Source organism: Hyperoodon ampullatus (assembly GCF_949752795.1).
Source record: "Hyperoodon ampullatus genome assembly, chromosome: 11".
NCBI classification, from domain to species: domain Eukaryota; kingdom Metazoa; phylum Chordata; class Mammalia; order Artiodactyla; family Ziphiidae; genus Hyperoodon; species Hyperoodon ampullatus.
The window spans coordinates 71,038,437-71,061,817 of record NC_136924.1 but is presented as its reverse complement, the minus strand read 5'-3'; the positions used below and the strand labels follow the sequence as shown (position 1 = coordinate 71,061,817).

At 37.4% G+C, this 23,381-nt stretch overlaps 1 protein-coding gene across 6 annotated transcripts; it reads right to left on the bottom strand.

The window, feature by feature from the left end:
• Positions 1-480: 480 nt before the first annotated feature.
• MDM2 (MDM2 proto-oncogene) lies at positions 481-21,881 on the bottom strand (the record flags this gene model as incomplete). Of its 6 annotated transcripts, none has more annotated exons than XM_079715699.1 (10): positions 481-1,056; positions 2,738-2,815; positions 3,850-4,005; positions 8,486-8,646; positions 12,416-12,512; positions 12,641-12,708; positions 14,635-14,684; positions 16,730-16,863; positions 18,989-19,063; positions 21,801-21,881. In XM_079715699.1, the coding sequence occupies 10 exons, from the start codon at positions 21,879-21,881 to the stop codon at positions 481-483; spliced, it is 1,476 nt and encodes a 491-aa protein (XP_079571825.1). The 6 variants fall into 6 exon arrangements, with proteins under 6 accessions (XP_079571825.1, XP_079571827.1, XP_079571826.1 ...); XM_079715701.1 differs by having other exon boundaries at positions 3,991-4,005; XM_079715700.1 differs by having other exon boundaries at positions 12,641-12,699.
• Positions 21,882-23,381: the final 1,500 nt, after the last annotated feature.

Here is a 23,381-nt window from a genome sequence, read left to right as displayed (position 1 = left end):
TGAAAGGTACTGAATAAGTTACATTTAAATGTCCTACTTATATATTTTTTAAAAGGTCAGATACTCCTCATTTAAGACAAAAGTGGAAATTATTTTAAATTACGAGCAGTAGGAATTTCCCTGATGGTACAGTGGTTAAGACTCTGCACTACCACTGCAGGGGGCGCGGCTTTGATCCCTGGTTGGGGAACTAAGATTCACATGCAGAGCAGTGCAGCCCCCCAAAAAACGGGGGGGGGGCAGAGGGGTAAAGGATGAACTCTATATCCAACCCAAATTACATTAAAACCCAAACATAAAATATCAACAGAAGGGGCATTTTCCTAAAAGGAAGTAACTATTCACTATTGGGAGAAATCTACATGTAGTAAGATACTTTCTTGCTTTGATACAGTTAAAAAAATAAAAATAAATTTCACATCTAAATCTTGGGGCTTATATAGTTAGAAATATATAATTCTACTTTTATAGGTAGTTCAACTAGGGGAAATAAGTTAGCACAATCATTTGAATTGGTTGTCTGCATACGGGACAGGGCTTATTCCTTTTCTTTAGCTTCTTTGCACATGTAAAGCATGCCATAAGATGTCCTGTTTTGCCATGGACGATGCAACCATTTTTAGGTCGACCTTGGCAAATCACACAAGGTTCAATGGCATTAAGAGGAAAACTAGATTCCACACTTTCTTCTTTGTCTTGTGTTTCTTCCCTCTCAAACTCTTTGACATCTTCTTGGCTACTATAAATGATACTATTAGAAGTTGATGGCTGAGAATAGTCCTCACTTTCTTGGGATAGGGAGGCTTGTGTGATCTTATCATCATTTTCCTCAACACATGATTCTTTGGAATCATTCACTGTAGATTTCTTACAGTCAGGGACATCAAAGCCCTCTTCTACTTGTGCTGAGTTTTCTAGTTTGGCTTTCTCAAACATTTTCCCTTTATCTTTCCCTTTATCTTCAGGAAGCCAATTTTCACGAAGGGCCCAACATCTGTTGCAATGAGGTGGAAGGGGAGGATTCATTTCACTGCATGAAGTACACTTCCAATAGTCCTTCAAGGAAACAAGACAGTTAGCTTCCGTAACCCTTCAATAACCAGTCACAGCAACGCTAGCAACTTCTTCAATATGTCTAAGGTAAAATGTATCATACAGCTCAATTTTCAGCATTTCATGTCTTATATAAAGCACTCAACAGTCTTTCCTCAAGCATGAGCTTGTAAATACATTTTTTTCCCAGCCGAACTATGCTAAGAATTCTAAAATGAAAAACATATTCACCATGACCTTAACCATGTACCTGTAAAGTTATCTGTTCAATGACACAGTTGGTTCATTTAGTTGAAGCAACTGCTATGGGATCTTTTCTGTAATGAGGCCTGTACCCACTCCACTCCCTTAAAGGCTCAAACCTGATACTGTGCCCAGTCCACCAAATCAATCTAGACAAAACTATCAACCAGTCTGCCACTGACTAAGACTCTCTTAGAAGTGCTCTAAAACCAGGGCTCAACTGGGTGTTCCCTAACTTCACCCACAAAGGAAATGCTAAAACATTCTTTTCAGCAATCACGGCCAGATAAACTCTGCCATCCTTGTCACTATCCAAAATGTATGCCCCTTACTTGTCTATCCTGTTGTGTTCTCGTCTCTGTAACTGCTCATTGCTTCATCCTTATTCCAACTTATTTCCCAAACCTTTCCACCCACTATGCAATCTGGATAACAAATTCCCCCACATTCCAAGCCTCTTTACTGAACATAGCCCTTATCTCCCTGCCTTACGAGAAGCATGGTTCTTGCCTGAGGACACTGTACATGTAAAACTTGCTATAAGAGGTTCTTCCTATCTTGCCATGAATAATGTAACCATTTTTAAGTTGCCTGACAAATGACATAAGGTATTAGCAATAAGGGTGGAAACTATTCATTCTCTCACAATGGTTCTTTCAAGTTGTAAAAGCAGGTATCTACTAAATGATAAAACCAAAGACAAAGGTCTTGTAATACAGAAAGAAAGTGCTTCAAGAGTCCGATAAATTACAAGATCTATGTCTAAAACATTTCACTCAGCCTGACATCAAATGACTCAACTAGTTACTTGAATTATTTTCTAATATAGCAAAATATTTTCCTAAGATTTTACAATTTCTCCTCCTTTTTAGTATTTGGATAATTAATAATTGTTTCTATCTCAGAAAGAGAAAAATGAGATTTCCTATCCAAGTATAACAAAGGCAGTATTTAAGAACAAAAATTAAAGCAATAATATTTACTTAAAAAAACACACATCCAATACCTGAGGAACCATATGAAGCTTGAAATGTAAATGTTTAAGTCCAGATTTCGTTAATAGAAAATCCCACCACATATTCTAATACAAATCAATATGATATTCATATTTGATAAGATTGGCAAAAGGTTGGTAACTGTTAGACCTCAGTGATAAGTACAATGGAGATACATTATACCATTCTCTATGCTGTACATACCCAAAATTTTCCATAATGAAGTTCTTCAAAAGTTCAAATTCCAACACACAAAAAAACTAAAAAGTATAGCAACAGATCCCAACCCAGTAAAAGAACAAAAATATTTTAAATCATTAAAACTTAAAAAAAAAATGTTAACTTTATAAAAACTACCTCATGTCAAGAAGTAGACTAGACATATTTTTCTAATCTTGACTTCAATGTTATTTTCTGATTCCTTGAAAAAGTAAATGTATACTTACAGCTAAGGAAATTTCAGGATCTTCTTCAAATGAATCTGTATCACTCTCCCCTGCCTGATACACAGTAACTCGATATACCTAAGAAAAAGAAAAACAAAAAAAAAACATTAGCATCAATTCATCACCTTTTTTCTTCAACCAGTAAGGCTTCTTAGTGATAAGTCCTAAACAAACAACATGTACTCAGTCATCCCTCCGTATCTGTGGGCAGACTGGTTACAGGACCCCCAAGGATACCTAAATCTGCAGATGCCCAAGGCCCTTACGTAAGATGGCATAGTATTTGCATACAATCTATGCACATCCTCCCCTACACTTCAAATCATCTCTAGATTACTTATAATACCTAATATAAATGCTATGTGAAAAGTTGTAAATACAACGTAAATGCTATGTAAATAGTTGATGGCCCACAGCAAATTCAAGTTTTGCATTTTGGAACTTTCTGGAATTTTTAAATTTTTACTCGAATATTTCCAATCTGCACTTGGTTGAATCTGCCAATGTGGAACTCGCAAATACGGAGGTCCAATTATGTTATATATGAGAAATCTGAGACAAAGGTGCCATGGAATGAGTGAATATAAAGGGGGAGAAACGGAGGACGGTAAAATCCTCACCCACTATGGTAAAAAGTCAACATACAGGGATGTTTAAAATAAATAAAGTAAAATATTCAGTACAAGCATTTTTGTTTTATAAATATGGAAGTATTAAATTACAGTGAAATAGCTAGAAATGTTGAAGCTGGTCACTTCCAGGAAACAAATCTGGTGGTAGTATGTGACTTTTAACTGCATGCATGCTTTACTTTTTCATAAATTAAAAATGAAAAAGGAAAATTGAATTAAATATTTTAAAAAACGAGTAGACTATTATAAGAATGCTCATTAAGGCCTACTGACTTCTTGACATTACATTTTTAAAAATATAAATAAGACAACAAGGAATTACAAAGCCTCAAGTCCACAAACCAATATTCTAGTTTGAATAAATCAAGAGTCAAAGATTGTGATGTGAAATCTGAATACATTATTATTTCAATCTCATCAGTCAACGAATATGGAAAGTATTTAAGAACTTTAGAATATAATCAGAGAAAAAAAAACTACCTCATCATCTTCATCTGAGAGTTCTTGTCCTTCTTCACTAAGGCTATAATCTTCTGAATCAAGAGACTCAACTTCAAATTCTACACTGAATTGATCTGAAACTGAATCCTGATCCAACCAATCACCTGAATGTTCACTTACACCAGCATCAAGATCCTAAAATCGAGGGGGAAAAAAAGTGACTTAATGTACATTACCTGTTGGCCTGTAACAGCTTAACTCTTCCCTGTGCACCTAATTCCCCCTCAGTTCCATCCTGCACACTGACACCAGGTTAAGCTTCTGGGTTATAATTAGATAAATATTTTCTCTGTTCAAAACCCCATTATATAAAAGAAAATGCCAAATTCCAAATGCCAAATTCCCTTGGCATTCAAGGTACATACAGGAAGTCTATATTAACATTTTCATATTATTTCCAACTAGATACCCCCCTACCCCCACTAAACAAGAACATTAACCAAATCTAAATTGTTTCCTAAACCAAACTTCAACTTCCACACCTTCCCTCTCTAGCTGGGATAACTTGACAGTTTTCAAATTCTGCTCATCCTTTTTTTGCCAAAGCCTTTGTCAATACTATAACTAAAAGAGCACTCCCCACCTTTAATTATCTGTACTACTTATTATTGAGTATTATATATTTGCACACACAAATTTTGCAAAACATAATTTTGCACATGTTTCTTATCTGAATTATACATACTTTAAGAGTTAAGACCATGTCTCAATCATCTTTATATCTTCCAACTGGTAGAATGCTAGTAGCTACAACACATACAATAATTATGATTTATGTTTAATGAACTTTGAGAATAATTTCTTTGGAAGAGCTTTCAGATATAAGTTTTTAAATCTATTTTTAAATTTCTGTACCTGCTCATGTGATTCATTTTAAAACTGATTAGTAGTATAAGAACCTAAGAGAAACTTCAGTCCCTTAATACTTGCCATCAGTGGCTAAGGGTAGGAACATACACAAAGCAGAAGGCTAGAACTAGAAAAAGTACTTTGGTCTAGTAGTCAGGATACATACATTCTTATTCTAGATTTGCCACTAAGTAACTTTCAACCTAGACATATTTAGCTTGTAAAGGCCACAGCTATTTCATCTATGACACATGAGTTTGGATTAAATGTTCTCTAATAATCCCATCATTTATAAAAACAAAAACAAGGTATTTATTTTACAACCACTGAGGTCCAAAGACTGTTTTAAACCGTGATGATAGGAAAGTAGTAGTAAAAGCAACGTTCATTGAACTGCAGTTCTAATTCCTAAAAAAAGGCTCTATTAACAATCACATAAAAATCACAAGTCAAGGGCTTCCCTGGTGGCGCAGTGGTTGAGAGTCCGCCTGCCGATGCAAGGGACACGGGTTCGTGCCCCGGTCTGGGAAGATCCCACATGCCGCGAAGCGGCTGGGCCAGTGAGCCATGCCACTGAGCCTGTGCGTCCGGAGCCTGTGCTCCGCAACGGGAGAGGCCACAACAGTGAGAGGCCCACGTACCGCAAAAAATAAATAAATAAATAAATAAAGTCACAAGTCAAACCAGAATACAATAACAGCTCTAATAACCTAAGAAACTGGACGCTTCAATTAACTAGGCTTTAGTGTACTATGTTTAGAATAAGGGGGTAAAAATCACAATAAACATTAAGTCTCAGAAAGCATCTTCTATGGCAAGAGTCAGCAAACTGTGCCTCACCACCCACCTGTTTTTATAAATAAAGTTTTACTGAACACACCCGTGCCCATTGTCTATTAGACTTGTTGTCTGTAGCCGTTTTTTCCTAACAGCCATAGAGCTGAGTAGCTGAAACAGATACCATATGGCCTGCAAAGCCCCAAATAGTTACTATCCATCCGTTCACAGAAAAAGTTTGCCCACTCCTATTCTAAGGTTCTATGAAGAAAGCAAAATTAGAAGTAGTTTTCAGGACTTCCCAGTGGTGCAGTGGTTAAGAATCCGCCTGCCGGGCTTCCCTGGTGGCACAGTCCTTGAGAATCTGCCTGCCAATGCAGGGGACACGGGTTCGAGCCCTGGTCTGGGAAGATCCCACATACCGCGGAGCAACTGAGCCCGTGCACCACAATTACTGAGCCTGCGCGTCTGGAGCCAGTGCTCCGCAACAAGTGAGGCCACGATATTGAGAGGCCCTGCGCACCGCGATGAAGAGTGGCCCCCACTTGCCGCAACTGGAGAAAGCCCTCACACAGAAACGAAGACCCAACACAGCCATAAATAAATAAATAAAATTTAAAAAAAAAAAAAAAAAAAAAAAGAATCCGCCTGCCAGTGCAGGGGACACGGGTTCGAGCCCTGGTCCAGGAAGATTCCACATGCTGCAGAGTAACTACACCTGTGCGCCACAACTACTGAGCCTGCACTCCAGAGCCCGTGAGCCACAACTACTGAAGCCCACGCACCTAGAGCCTGTGCTCCACAACAAGAGAAGCCACGGCAATGAGAAGCCCGTGCATAGCCCCAGCTCGCTGCAACTAGAGAAAGGCCTTGCACAGCAGTGAAGACCCAACACAGCCAAAAAATAAACAAATAAATAAATTTTTTTAAAAAAGTTTTCAAAAGTTTAGCTAATGTTCAAAAAAGAAAAACCTAAAAACTCTTAAATACTGTATATTTAAAAAGTATCAGACAGGCTTGATCGGTAAAGATCTTAAAATTCCTGTTTTTCTGAATTCCAATTGTGACAATTATTAGTTATGTGATCTTAAAAAAGTTATTTGAGGGCTTCCCTGGTGGCGTAGTGGTTGAGAGTCCGCCTGCCCATGCAGGGCACACGGGTTCGTGCCCCGGTCCGGGAAGATCCCACATGCCGCGGAGCGGCTGGGCCCGTGAGCCCAGGGCCGCTGAGCCTGCGCGTCCGGAGCCTGTGCTCCGCAACGGGAGAGGCCACAACAGTGAGAGGCCCGCGTACCGCAAAAAAAAAAAAAAAAAAAAGTTATTTGAAACACCCAAGTCTTAGTTTTCCCATCTATAAATGGAGTTTGAGGCTGCTGAGGTGATAAAATATGTTAATTGCCTGGTATAGAGCCTAGAATATAGCCTTAGTTCCCCCAATGTATTAAACCCAAAAGAAAGAAAAGATGGGAGGCAAATGCACTTTCCTTTAACTGCCTTCACAAATTGGTGAATGACAAGACCAAATAATGTGACGTAAGCTAAAATGAAGGAAAAAAGCCTTACCAAAAGCTTTCACAACTAGGGACTTTGCCTGAAAAACAACAGATCTTTAACAGAGAGGATTTTTAGAAGAGAGTGTAGAATAGGACTAACAAAAAGAAATACCCTCTATACTGCTTTGATAACAAGGCAGTGTCCCAGGTAGAAAGAACAAGGACTTTTAATACCATTTAGCCAGAATTCTGAAACAACTTTAACAAAGGCTGTAAGTTTAAATGGTGCATAGTCGTTGTATTAAAACCATTTGTAAGGAATAAAATTATCCAAACATGAAGTTGGTGACACATCAAGTTTTATTTAATTGGATTCAATTTTTAGATCACACATATTTGTTCTCAAGAACCTGTATTTTTTTCATAGCATTTATTCACTGTTTTAATTATTTGTTTGATTGCTGATGACCTATCTCCCAATGAGGGCACGGATCATAACTACCTTGACCACCACTGTATCTCCAGTGCCAAATGGAACCTGGCATAGAAAAGACACAATATCTACTGAATGAAGAACTTGCTCTTGGAGGAGCTCACCATGCCATCTAGTGGCCTACATGAGTAACAGCTCTATTAAATACTAACTCCAGAAGGCACCTCTGCATCCATAAAATCACTGTTTGGAAGAAAAAAAATGTAAAGATGATAAAGAATAATACATAAAAAGAATATGGTTACTATCACCATTGGTTCCATCCTTTACATCTTCTAGAGAACTATAAAATAATCACTAATATCCAGAATAATCGCCATGAAATGTTGCCATATCACAAATAAAGATTCCAATTTTAATAACATTTTAAAGACAAATGTGTAACAACAAGAAAGAAAACATTCCATTTGTCAAGCATTCTCATTAGCAAAAACTTCTTTACAAAACTTCCTTCAGTGATATCTCTTAAGAATGTTAATGCTGGCTAATACTTTGGAATTTTGTATCAATGATCAAAAAGTACTGATACTTTCCCATCATGCATGCAATAATATACCAATATTTCACAGCCTTATTAAAAATACCTTCCCTGATGTCTAGACCTACGTATGGCTATGTTCACTTATTTGCTGAGAGCTGTAATAAGATATTTTTACTCTAAATGTGCAAAACAAAATTGCTCAGAATCTTAAGATATCTTTGGTGCAGTGGCCCACAAAGGTTCTCCAATATGTAGGGTGACATTAATAACTAACACTGGTACTAATTTTACCAACACACTCTAGTGCAACTCCGTTATCTTCCACCCTTCTCCCCAAACCCGGGGTTGGGAGTGGGGAAGATCTATACAGTTTCATTTGAAAGAAAATTTTACCAAGTGTATAACAACAATCAAGCAGCAATCACATATCATACATGTGCATTCTATTTGGATGCTTATTAGGACTGCCAGGACTAGACTTTAAAAATAAGAGTCCTGTTTTATTTAAAATGAGAGGATTACCGGATTTGATGGAGTCCCTGTCGATTCACTGCTACTGCTTCTTTCACAACATATCTCCCTTATTACACACAGAGCAAGGCTTTCATCAAAGGAAAGGGAAATATTATCAGATTTGTGGCGCTTTCTTTGTCGTTCACCAGGTAATTCATCTGAATTTTCTTCTGAATATGTAAAGAAAAACAAGTTAATTAAATTGCTATACTGTAATGTATTTAGAAATTGAGCTGTCTTAAGTTACATATCTGTACTAAAACTGTTTCAATGAAATTAAACAGAGAAAAATAGTGAATTACTACTGTTTCAAGTCAACACTCTTATTGGATCTGTCCAACTTAGAGTTATAGCAGAACACTACATTTTTAAAAGCTTTTAAAGCTTGTTTCAGAACTTTATCAACTGACAATTAATTTAATCCATCTAGACCTTTTATTAACCAGTCTACGATTTTTCTGTCAAAATCAAAATTTAGGATATAAGATTTCACTTTTTTTCCTGGAAAGAACCAAAACTGTTTAACTTACTTAGAAGGTATTCCTAATGTTTCAATTTCCTTAGTATCCAGTATTTTCAACAGGAATTAAAACCAGTTAAAAATGGTCCATTTTATTTTATTTATTTATTTTTTGGCCGTGCAGCATGAGGGATCTTAGTTCTCCAACCAGGGATCAAACCTGCACCCCCTGCAGTGGAAGCACGGAGTCTTAACCAGTGGACAGCCAGGAAGTCCCTGGTCCATTTATTTTATTTTAAATAAGAAATTATCTCTGACTTAAAGTGAGAATGTTACCAAACCTGTTAGGAACATAAATGAGAGTCCTACCTTACATCAGACATAGAAATAAATTCCAAGTGGATTAAAAAACCAAATACAAGGAACAAAACCATCCAACTACTTATATAAGAGAATATACCGGGGTGGGAAAGTATGATGTGACACTACAAAGCCCTCAAGAAAAAGACTATCAAGATTAAGTTAGTTACTTAAGGCTTACATGGCAAAATAAAATACTATTAAAAAGAAGTTAAAAGGCAAATGTCAGACTGAAAAAAAATCTGCAACACATAATAAAAAATGATTAATACCCACTTTATACAAAGTCCCCTACCAACCAAGTAAAAGACAAACTTAATTTTAAAAAAAGTCAAAGATATGAAAGGGCAATGCATAAAACACAAATGACTAATAAACACATGAAAAAATGGCTTACCTCTTAGTGATGAAGGAAATGCAAATTGAAATGAGATACCATGTTTCACCCATGAGAATGACAGAAAGTAAAATGAGAGCCAGTCTCAGAGATTTGGGAGAAAGGACTTTTTATACACTACTGGTAAAAATGCAAAACAGTGTAACATTTTATGGGCAGTTTCTCTATCCTAGACAAATATCTGCATAATCATTTAAGGACTTATGGGCAAGGGTGCTCACTGCAGCTTATATGTTAAGTATCGAATAGGGTTATGAGATTAAATCAAATATAATCCATATGCCTGAAACAGGTACAACTCACACCTTTGCTCACTCCATTTCCCTCTCTTGACCTTCCTAGTCAGAAGTTATCTCTTCTTGCTCTGAATTCCCCAAACACACTTATACCCTCTAATTTTGTATTTATCTCTACAAGATCACAGGTTCTTGATATAAGTTCTTAATGTTTGTATTCCCTATAAGAAAAGGTGATCTTGGTTGAAAGATGTGGGCTAGAAGGCCAAAACCATGCTGTTGATCTATATTTTTTAACTCTATTAATAACATTTGGGGCTTTTTTCTGATTATTAAAGTATTATATTACTATAGTAGAAATCTTTAAAAAATACACAAAAATTTAAATGTAAATCATCTATAATATTACCATTGAGATAACTACTAATAACATTTTCCAGCTGTCATTTAAAAAATTTATTTCCGTCTAAAAAACATATTTATATCACACTATATGTACAATTTGGGGCTGTTTTCTTTTTTTTTTTTTTTTGGCCTTACCACTTGCAAGATCTTAGTTCCCCACCCGGGGATCAAAACCAGGCCCCTGCAGTGAAAGCACTGAGTCCTAACCACTGGACTGCCAGGGATTTCCCAGCGGTTGTTTTCTCTTAAACATTCTTTTACATTATTTTTAATGGCTGCAGAATATGGTATCCATAACATAGGTTCATCATAATTGAACCATTCAGTCCACAAATCTGAGCACCTTCTTTCTGTCTGGCACAGTGCGAGGCAGTGGGTATAGAAAAATGAAGTCAGCCATCATCCCTACCACCAGAGGAAGTTTACATTCAAACATCAAGGCAACCAAAATATGATCATTTACAAGTTATAATGAGTGCTATGAAGGAAACAAGCAAGGTGCTAAGGGAAAGAATAACAAGAGGGGATCCACTTTTCCGGGTGGTTAGGGACAGCCTCTCTGAGAAAGTAATAATTAAGCAAAAATAGAAAAATGAGGAGTTGGTCTTACAAGAATGAAGTAGAAGAACTTCTGGCAGAAAAAAACTGTGCAAACAGCCTTAAAGCAGGAAAGAATTCTGACTTGTTTGAGGAACCAATCAGTGCAGTTAAAACACAGTGAAGGTGGGGAAAAAGGCCAAAAACCAGATTAAAGGTAGAACAGGGCCTTGTAAGCCAACATAAAAGTGTGGGTTTATTTGCAGGTCAACGGTAAATAAACAAAGCGGGGAAGTGACACAATCCAATTTACCTTTTATGATCCCTTTTGGTACTGTGATGAAGGACAGAAAGAGCAAGTAACTAGAAACAGAAAATCAGAAGCTGCTGCAGTGGTCTCGGTAAGAGATGACAATGGCCTGGACTAGAGTGATGACATTCTCTAGCATCATATATGTTTTCAACTATGAATAATGCTATAATTAATATCTCTACATATAATCTTTGCATTTCTGATTATATCCTTAGGATAGATTCCTAGAAGTGGATTAGTGTGATAATGGTAAGAAAGCCAAGCCTTTTTATAATTCATAAAGGTTAACCAATTTATACGAATTGATATACCAACAGTGCATCAGTGCCAACACAGTTAGCGAGGATAAGTTAAAAAAAAAATCATCTTTCCTAATTTGAAAGACCAGAGAAGACACCTTTTTTGCATTTTTTGTTGTCTATAAAGCTAAATCACTAAAATCCACTCCTCCTATTTATCAGTCATTTCTATTTACTATGAAAAAAAATTTTTTTGCAAGTTGGATTTTTTTAAAGTGAATCTATTTCAGTATGTTGTAATTTTTTTCATTTTTCTTTTCAACTCATTTAGTATTCATTTTGGCATAAGGCACAGATATAACTTGATTTTTTCCCCCCCAAATAACCATTTGTTCTACTCCCATGTATTTATTACTCTGCACTTGCTGCCCTTTGCCCTCATGTACAAAACTCTACTCTGGGTTTATCTATTCTACTTCACTGATTTGCCAAACTCTTTTTTTTCACCTGAATCATAGTTTTAGTTATCATGACTTTCATCAGGCAACAGCCTCCTCCTGTTTTCTCTGTTAAAAATGCTCTCAGCTATTTTCTTTACCTCATCCTCATTTCTAAGATGCTATTTCTCTGTTTTTAAACTCACTGGTGTGTTTTATTTATTAGAAACAACAAATACTTTAACTGCTAACGTGACTAAGAATGATGACTAAAATAGAGTTTATATCCTTGTCCTCTGTTACCGTGCATAGCAAAGAGCTGGCTAACTATAAAATCCAGCAGGACACAGTAAAACTGTGCCTGCTGTAGTCAACCAGAAAAATGTTGCTAAGAAAGCAATTTGTAAACCAAATAAATCATATAAAAATAAGAAACTCAAATTCATTCATCTAAACCAAAAAAGCACAATTTCATTAAGCCGAAATGCACTAATTTCAGTAAAGAATGAACACTGAAAAGCTGTTTGAAAGTGCCAATTAACTATTCATATATACCTGTCTCACTAACTGCTCTCCTTCTAGATGAGGTAGATGGTCTAGAAACCAAATCTGAAGATGAAGGTTTCTCTTCCTGTAGCTCTTGCACAAGGTCCTAAGCATTCAAGGGAGAAAAAAACAAAAAAAAACCTCACAAACTTATAACACCAAGAAGCTAAAAATTCATTGTTTTAAACACCCCAATTTTCAAGAAACATCATAGTAGAATGAGTTTAAGATTACCTTCTGAACACTCCCACCTTCAAGGTGACACCTGTTTTCACTCACAGATGTGCCTGAATCTGATGGTTCTGACAGAAAATAAAAACAAAGAATCACAAACTAGGAAAGCAAGGGTTACTCAATAGATGTTATCCAGAACAAACTCCTCATACAATTTAACCTTTTAACCAACACTGAATATGTAGTCTCCAAGTGCCATCCTGTGCTGAATACTAGAGATGTAAATAGATAATTCAATTTTAATATAGAAGATACATAAGAATAATTATAAAGTACAATAAAATAAGCACACTAAAAGAAGTATTATAAGATAAATTAATGGAGAAGACGAAGCAATGGTTATTTGGTAGAGATGCGGCAAGGTCTGAGTAACAAGGAATCAGGAGAGGTTTCATAGTAGAATATGTGGAAGTACGACTGGGAAAGGCTATTCCAGACTGAGGAAACACTGTGAAAAAAGCATTCAGAACTAAACTACCAGTGTTTGTTGCAGGAACTACAGGTACTTCATTACTATGGGAATGTAAGCAGGATCATAAAGGATCCTGCCTGTCTTGCTAAACAGCACAAAGATATCAACAAGCAATACTCCTGCCACCAATCCCAAATCACTGCATCCTCCCCAGCTGATACTTCACATTCCTCCCTAAGGCACTGCTGCAGCCCTGAGAACAGTTCTTAATTATAGATCAAGAATGGACTTCGCGCTTCCCTGGTGGCGCAGTGGTTAAGAACCCACCTGCCAATGCAGAGGACATGGGTTCAAGGCCTGGTCCGGGAAGATCCCACATGCTGCGGAGCAACTGAGCCTGTGCACCATAACTGCTGAGCCTGCGCTCTGGAGTCCGCGAGCCACAACTACCGAAGCCTGAGCACCTAGAGCCCGTGCTCCACCACGAGAGAAGCCACCGCAATGAGAAGGCCATGCACCGCAATGAAGAGTGGCCCCTGCTCGCCCCAACTAGAGAAAGCACGCACACAGCAAGAAAGACCCAATGCAACCAAAAATAAATAATAAATTTAAAAAGAAAAAGAATGGACTTTAAGAAGCCTGTGGTGCAACTACTGAAGCCCGCGCACCTAGAGCCCATGCTCCGCAACAAGAGAAGAAACCGCAATGAGAAGCCTGCACACCGCAACTAGAGAAAGCCCGCGCGTGGCAACAGACCCAATGCAACCAAAAATAAATAAATAAAGTAAAAAAAAATAATAAATAAATTTTAAAAAAAAGCCTGTGGTGTATTGGAGCCAGCTCCTACCAGCACTCCCAAGCAAACTGTGTACATCTCTTCCCAACTCCATGTTTGTGGCTGAAAATGGTCATGGTGAGAGTATTTATATTATGGAAACCAGTAAGCACAAATCAAGGCTCTTCCCCTGGTGAGTGGATTGTTAAAAATTTACGGCATATCACTGTGTATGTTTAGGTGTATCGTTATGGAATAAGAACCTAGCACTTTCATCAGCTGATCAACAGGATATGTAACCCAAAAATAACCAGTTAAGAACTACAAGTCTAAAGGAAGGGAAGTAAAATGGCACTCACCTGAACAAATCGGTAAACAAAGTTTTGTCTATTATAAAAAACACACAAGACAAGGACCCTTCCATTCAAATGGCCCTACCTAGGTATCTGTATTACTTCCCTAAGCCTTTGAATACGTTTCAAGGTTTGCTCCTATCTCTACTATGCAGAAGATTTTGAAATTATCTACCTTTCAAAACAAATTCTAACCTGATATCCCATGGCTTAAATTTATGTAATAGGATATTTAAATATCCACTGCAAATAAATGTGCATAAGAAACTTAGTATTATGTTGTTTTAGCTCATATGTATTTCTTCCTGTTAAATTTATCATACCCTTACTATAATTAAATATACAATGAGAGCAACTTTTAAAGAAAATCACAATTATAAGATGTCTGCACATCCAAAGAATGTCTTTAATGTATTTTTACAGTACATGCTTATGGAATTCAAAATGAACTTACCCTGCTGATTGACTACCACCAAGTTTCTATAAATCATTGTATATATTTTCCTTGTAGAGAGAAAAAAAAAGATGTACATTTTAAAATAAGAATGCATTAAACTAGACTTAACAAGACTTTTAAATGCATATTAGTATAAACTATCGTGCTATAACACAAAGTTTAAATCACTACATTCAAGTACTGATAAGCTTCTAGACACTAAAAACCACCATAATAATTATTTGCACAATGATTACACACAGCCACTTTTAATAATCACTAAAGTCTCCCTAGTGCAAAGATTTCACATCTCCATTTCCTGAAACATGCCTCGTTGAGACTTTAGCAAAAGTCCCCAGAGAACTGGTGTGAACACACGAGGCAGGTTAACATACGTATTTTCAAACAGAAAAGAAATTATCTAGCTCCGGGCATAGATGAAGACTGCCTAAAAAAGTAGCAGGTTATGCAAAAACCATTATATAGGAACTTCATTATAGTTTTGACTTTTATCAACCTTAGACCAATTATCTAGTGGATTTTCTTTCTTGATCCGAAAATTTATTAAAAGATAGAGCAGTATACAGTCATTTAATACAGCCTGAGTACCAGTCACTGTTCTAGAAATCGGGGAAAACAAAGAATGAAATAAAAACAAACATCTGCCCTCCTGGAGCGTAAGGAAACAATTCATTTATGCCAATACTCAATGAAGTCATGGTACATTTTTCTTTTTTATCAACTAATGACTTTAGAGAACATTTATTGGTCACAAGATATCATTTCTAACTCTCAAGGTTAAGGGGAAAGTGCCAATCCCAACTAATTTTTTTCATCCTTGGGACTGATGATACAGCTCCTTAAACTCACAAAAAAAATCAATATTCCTACTCATATCTTTTCTCCAAGTCAGTAGTTTCCCCAGTGTTTAACCTCTCAACACATTAGAATTCAAGTCAAAGATAATTTTAAATTTGTGCTTTCCGTATCAGAAATTACAGCTCCAAACATTATCAAGATTCAATACTCAGATGGGGCAAAATTATCAATATAGTTATTTCTTAAACTTATAAAATTAGAGCTTATATCCCAAGGCCAAGTATAAAATAACATAAATATTAAACAGATATCATCTGTCAATGGAAAGAAGCTTGTATGTTAATTTAAAAGCAGGATGAAATTAAATATAGTATGTTCACAACAGGGTTAAAACACATCTGTGCATAATACGTTGTAAAAATGACAAGTAAAAATACCTTTCGATGACAAATTAGTCTTTTTTCCCCCTATCATTAGCTTTCTGTCTTTTCTTAATATTCAATAATGAATATATACATATAATAGTGAAGTTATTTTAAAATTATAAATATCCCACTTAATTATCTTTTTAGCTATAATATTATTGAGCATTAAACACTAGTAGAATCTAGGTAAATGTTTCAGGTGAAAAGTGTTCTTCTCACTAATTAAGATACACTGCAAAGAGACTAACAAAATGAAACAAGGAATTCCAAATGTAAAGTAAGAATGACTGAAAAAAAAAAAAGTCTTCAGTTCCCGGTAGAGTAATTCTAGAAATGCTATCTGGGTTAAATTCAGTTGATTTAGTGCCATAATGGTATATGACAAAGAAAATGATCTCCAAAGTAACTAGGGCTCAAATTTAAGCGATTACCACAGGGTATTATAAAGACTGTCTTTGGAAGGGACTGCAATAATAATATTTTTTTAATATGCAGTTACTGTAGCTAATATTTAAATGCTTTCCATGCTGTAGCTAATATTTAAATGCTTACACACTGCCTCTTTATAACCTCCACATAAGGTATTTACATTGTTCTCTTACTTCATATTCAGGGGAAACTTAAAGCTTAAAGAGGGTAAGTCAATTTACCTAGTCTAACAGCTAGTAAATGACTAAGCTGGGTCTCAAACCCAGGCTTGTAAGATTCCAGAACTCAGGTTCTCAAGTACCATGCTATTTTACTAAGAAATTAAATTTCAGCATCTTTTATATATATTATAACAATTTTCTCTGACAAAAGGGAGTGAGGATGGAGGTGAACTGAAATGTTTGCCCAGCTGGCATTTTACAGCAGACTAAAGAACTTACCTGTGCTCTTTCACAGAGAAGCTTGGCACTCCAAACAAATCCCCTAGAAGATCATTTGAACAATACACAATATGCTGTTGTTTCTCATCATATAATCGTTTAGTCATAATATACTGGCCAAGATAAAATATAACCTGAAATAGAAATATGATTTCTGAGCATTAAAGAAAATTAAATGTTAGTTTCAAATACATTCAATAACATCTCATTTATCTGGAGGGTTAAACAACCAGCAACCACATCAATAACCGCAACCACATCAATAACCATCTAAATAACAACTATTTTATACTCCTAAAAAAAAAAAAACAGAAAAAGCTGATTTTATATCTTTTTCTTTTAATTTGACTAAAGTAGAGACACTGCTTCTGATTTACTTAAACTTTAAAATGTGTCTTCTCTCTTTTTTTTTTTTTTTTTTGGCAGACTTTAACTTTGCCCAAATATCTAGGTACTACTTATTAGGAAGAAAGGAAAAGGCAGCAAAATGCAAAACCACTGATCACAATGAAAAGTTGCAGAATCAAAAACATCAACTAAAATATAGCAGTGACCTGGAGTCATTTAGTAAATAGTCCTGCACACCATATACCTCAACAACCTCTGAGGTCATCACAGATGAGAAGACAATGACCAATTATATCTACACAACAGTTCGGGAGAATTCAGTGAATGAAATAAACCCTTAAAGATATCAGTATAATCTACACAATAAATAATCAAAATAATGACCCTGAATCATGCACATAGTTAAATTATATTTTGTGTGCTCCATTAAAACAAAGTAGGCAGTACATTTTTAAGACATCCACATATAAACCTATTAACAACCACCTAAACACATATGGTGTTTTACAGTTTACAATGTACTTTTACAAGTACTGTCTCATTCTTCTGATATTTCATAGAATTGTTATCACCATATGAGAAATAAGAAACTGACCCGGTCTTCTGACTTCTAGCCCAGTGTGCTTTCTACTACCCCATATGAGCTTTATTACTCTCCCACATACCACAGAGCAAAGATTCTACAACTGAACACTGTGTCAGACAATATATACATCACTGTTACACGGTTTAATATAAACATTCTAAGTCTTTATGATGACCCTGATCAATTTTCTCCTTATTTCTACCCACTACTAGTCATACTTTTTTGTTTCCTTAACTGGTTATATAATGATAATATAAGGTTAAACCCAAGTTAACATCCCAAAAACATCATTTACCTTGACACTTCCCTGCAAGCTCCGTCTATAGACTTAAATGGCTAAGCAGGCTTCAGACTTAAAGGAATATTCCTATGTGACTATGGATGGAAGAGATGGTAGACAGTGGAAAGAAGGAGAACCTAGACTCTTTCTACCAAACGTCCCATAAGGAAACTTCTGAATGTGGCTAAAAAGGAAAAGGGTCTGGAATCTTTTCCTGCCCACTATCCTGATGTAAGTAAGGTCCTTCAGTGTTTTAAGTAATCTGAGCCCCATAAACTAAGTGTGAGAGATGGGGAAGAGGCACATTTCATTCACATCGAAATTTTCCCCAAGATGGCCCATCTTTCAATGAAGAGCATGCTTCTGTGCACAAATTTACAGCTAGAGAACAATACATCGAAATGTATCCATTAAATAGAACATATGTTCTCTATCCCAGAAAGATCAGTATACTGTACTCATGTATCTCTAGTGCAGAAGTTCTTAACCTGGGATCCATGGATGCCCAATAAGTCCTTGGATAGAATTCAGGGGGTCCACTAATTTGGATGGGAAAAAAATGTTTGTCTGTATTTTCACTAACTTTTAACTGAAATTTAGCTTGCCCTTCAATTATGAACACAGGCAACAAATCACAAAGTATTAACAATAACTGTGATTTTGTCACCAAAAAAATCACAAGCATTTTTCATATCATACACACTATGCTTGATGTAAACGTCTCAAAATATCAGTAATGCTCCTCACTACTTCCAAATTACATTTATTAGATCTGCTGCTAAATCTTAAGACTTTACCAGTACGTCAAGTGGGTTCACAGCACAAAATGGCTAAGAACCTCTAAAGAGCTTCGCTTTGTCTGAGTTCCTGGCTGACACATGAAATTCGAGTATAAACTGAATTTTCAGCTTCAAATTATAGTCCAAATGACCACAATACTTAACATTCCTGCTTACTGAAAATCCCTCTATATGGCCAATTTCTCCCCATGGCTATATGTAACTAGTAAGACATTAAGTTATCTCTTTAACTTAGTTCAGCTTACCTCTTTCATAGTATAGGTGTCCTTCTGTGCACCAACAGACTTCAACAACTTCAAAAGCAATGGCTTTGGTCTAACCTATAAAGAACAAAGAGTTGCTATTATACTTCCAAATTATTCCGGAACTATAAGCCTGCAGGAAACTCATCCACAAAGAATTTCAACAAAGGTAGCAAACACAATGTTATCTCACAACATTAGAGACCTCAAAAACTAAGTCATAATGTTTTCACTAAATGTAATAGGCTGTGTAAACTGAATACCACAGACTGTGTTTGGGAAGAAAATGCTGGGATCTAATTATTATGCAAATAATCACAGAATCCTCAAGTATCATCAGTTGCCATCAAAAACAGTACCCATGCCAGGGCAGTGAAAATTATTCTTTTTCCTCCAACTATTTCTATCATCTGCTTATTACCTTACAAACTCAACGGTAAATGGAATACCCCAATGAGCTTACTATAAGCTAAATTACAAAATACGAGAGAAAAGAGTAAATCTTTACGGTGGGTCCTTTTACCAATCTTTTCTTTCTACAGATTAGGTTCCTGAAGGCTGGGGAACTTTAACCCAAGCTGACAAGGATAATTAAGAACAGATCTGGAGACTGCGACTCACATCCTTCAACTGCAAGCCAGCATTTTCTTCCTACTATAGTATCATGCTGCCTTTTAGTTGGTCTACATTCCAAATATCTACCTGATAAACATTTATTGAGCTTCTGCCATGCACCAGACAGCACTGGATATTGCACACACACACAAATGACAAATAAGACATATGACCTGTATTGAAGGAGCCAGCCAACTAGATCAGGGTTCAATTTTTTTCTTTAAAGAGCCAGAGAGTAAACAGTTTATAGCTTTTCTCACTAGATAGTATGACTGAGAAGCATAAATTATATGTAAACCAATGGATGTGGCTCCATTTCAGTAAAACTTTATTCACAAAAGTAGGCAGCAGGCCAAATTTGGCCCATAGGCTGTAGTTTGCCTGCCTCTGACCTAGAGGCTTTCCAAGTTGTACTGAGAAAATAAATGGCAAGGGGGCAGGGATGTAATGTGTTTATGCTCTTTCTCCCCGTCTGTTGCTGTATCAAAATCTTCAGAACTCAAGTATCTTTACAACGACACAGTCACCCCTATACGGACTGCTGCCTCTGCACTCCCTGCAATATACTCCCGTTCTGTCTAACTTTGAAATCTGACAGCAACCCAGTTTGGGATCTAACCCTCAAAACTAGATTTAAGAAAACTGCCTATTTCCAGCTAATCAACAGAATATTATTTAATAACTGAAAGTTTTAAAATACACAATAAATGTAGTATTGAATCATTAATTGTTCTGATTATATGTTTTTTCCTATGTGCTTACATATGCGCTTTACTTTCAGGCTATTTAAAGAATGAATTATCCCAAAAAACATAAAAAGTTACTTTTTTTCCTCCTAAAATTTTATATATACTATATTAACTTCAAACTACATAAAACAACTCAAAGTAAAAGTCTCCAATGGAAAGCCATCAGCTTTTTATTAAGACTTAAAAGACATGCATTAATAAGAAAACTACTATAAAAGACAATACCATTATTAATCTTACATTTAAGAACAGAAAGATAAATTCTAGATGAGAAAAATCTAGATGTAAAAATAAAAACTGCTAGAAGAAAATACAGCAGTATATCTGTATAATCTTGGGATGGGAGAGCTCTTCCAAAACATGATATGAAATTCAAACGCCAGCAAAAGTCAAATCTTACTTTATAAAAATGTTCTCAATGAGAAAAAGAACAAATAAGCAAAGTTAATTTTTAACATTTGTAAATGATAAAAATTAAATACACTTGAAACACAGAGAACTATTACAAATTATTAAGAAAAATACAATAAGCCTAAAAGAAAAGTAAAAGAAAAGTGTATAGATAAAACCAAGCAAACCCCAAAAGAAACAAATGATTTAACCAATGATGTGATGCCCAACCTCACCAAACATTAGGGAAATACACATTTAAACAATAATATAATACCTTTTGCCAAAAAAGGGCAAAATAACAGTGATAATATTCAGTTTTGACAGAGAGGAAAACTATTACACGTAACACTTGTGTTAGGATACATATGCAAAGCGGCACCATCTGTAATACTCAAAAACTAAAGGCAATTTTAGAAAACCTATCAGTAAAGGCATAAATTTCTTAAATGGTTCACTAATGCTGTGGATTACCATGCAGCTGTTAAAAAAGGATTCTGTAGGTTTTATTGATTGACATAGATGCTATTTGCTTAACATCTCTAGTATAATCCTATTTTAGTAAAACAAACTGAACCGCGACAGCTTAAAACTCACATGTGCACATATATATGTGGGTATGCACACAGATAAAGATCTAAAAAGGAGATATGGTCAAAACAGAAGACTGGAATTTTCAGCTTTTACTTTATACTTTTCTGTAATGCCTAACATCTTTACAACAAGCATGAATTATTTCTGACGTCTACAAATGTTAAATACTGACAGGTCAAAACAGAATAAAAACAAAAAACAGCCACATAATAAACATGACTTCAGCATCCATACTTAAGAAGATAATGAAACTGACTTTTAATTCAGTGTGGTAAAAAGCTAAGAAAATAAATATGGATTCTTACAGGTAACTTTTGCTCCACAGTTATGCCTGAGTGGCAGGAATTTAAGCTATGTACTACAACTTCACTTAAAGAGCCATGCTGTAATTGGGGTCTGTGAAATCTAGTTGATCACCTCATAAAATAAATTTTTGTTAAAGTTACACTGGAGACAAAAATACCAACCAGGGTCTCTTGTTCCGAAGCTGGAATCTGTGAGGTGCTTACAGCACCATCAGTAGACACAGACATGTTGGTATTGCACATTTGCCTACGAGTACGAAAAGAAAACACACGATAAAAACTTGAAATACTGAAATACCTGTTAAAAAATAAAGACAAATCATATAGAAATGAGATAAATAATGCTTTTATTAGCAAGTGGGTCCTTACCTAGATCAGCAGAAAATGCTACAGGTCGGTGACCACAGGTTCTCCCTCTCAAACAGCCAGTGAATACAGCTGGGAAAAGGCATGGTTTAAATAGCCCCAGCTGGAGACAAGTCAGGGCTTAGCTCCTTCTACTGCCAACGCGGAACGTGTCCGAACTTGACCAGCCCCACAGGAAAAGCTGAGTCAACCTGCCCCCAGAACCAGCCCAATCTCGCCCAGACGTAGCGCCCGGTAGATACAAGCTACCGAACAGGCACCTGTCATTATTTTGACACCCCCCACCCCGCTCCCGGCAGCGACCCCCGCGCACTTGACCTTTACACCCCGTGCCCGCGGAACCCCCTCCCAAACCCCCGCCCGCTGGAAGCGCGGCCCAGAAAACCCGCCCTCCTCCCGAGTGGCGACAACCTCGCCTCCTTCCAACAAAACCTCCACAGACCCACATGCCCGGCGCCCCCCACCACGAAATGCACAAAGGCGGGGCACAGGCGGGGGGTGAGAGCGACCGGGGAGACCCAAGTCACAAAGCAAACCCAGAACTGCCCACGCGCTTCCAGGCCGATACCTGCTGCTCACTAATTGGGGGTTGCCGCGCCTGGAGTCGGCGGGGTGGGTGAGGGAGCCGTCCCTCGAGGCGCCCTAGTTCCCGTCACGGGGCGCGCGGAAGCCCGACGCCTTGGGCCTCGGCCACCATTCCACTCGCCGGGCCCAGGCTGCCGGGGCGCTCGAAAGTACTAGGTCTGGAGGAGAAGGAGGCTCCTAGCGGCGAAAGCTGCAGGACCTCGGTCAGAGGGGTAAGAGCTACCCCTCAGGCTAGGCTTCTTGCTCCATTTTCCTTCCAGTCACACCGGGCCGCACAGGCCCCCAAAGGTGCCGAGCTGGCCGAGGTGCGGCGGCTGCGCGCCCCCTACCGTCCGAGCGCAGCGCGCCGGAAGCCGCGGCCGATCCGGGCTTTTGCGCGCGCAAGCCCCGCCGCCCCCGCCCACTGGGGGCGGGGCTGGGCCAGACAGCCTAGGCGAAGGGGGCGGTCCCGGAACTGAGCAAGCGGCCTCGGCCGGTGGGGAGGGGCGCCGGGCGCGCGCGACCGGCCGGAGTCGGTTGTGCTTTTTCCCGGGCGGAGCTGAGCTCTGGTACTTCCCGCCGCCGCCTGGTTTGGTGCGCCAAGCTTGGGACTTCTTTGTCTCTTGGCGCTATTTTTGTATTTCTGTGTTTGCACCTCCCTACCGCAATGGAAACTCAGGCAAATACGCATCTAAGTGCCGCTACCGAAAAAGAAACCACAATTAACAGCTGTGCGATATATTAAGCCCGCACCGCCAGCCGCTGGAGTTTTTTTTTTTAAGTATGATTAAAAATAGCACAGTATGGGCTTGT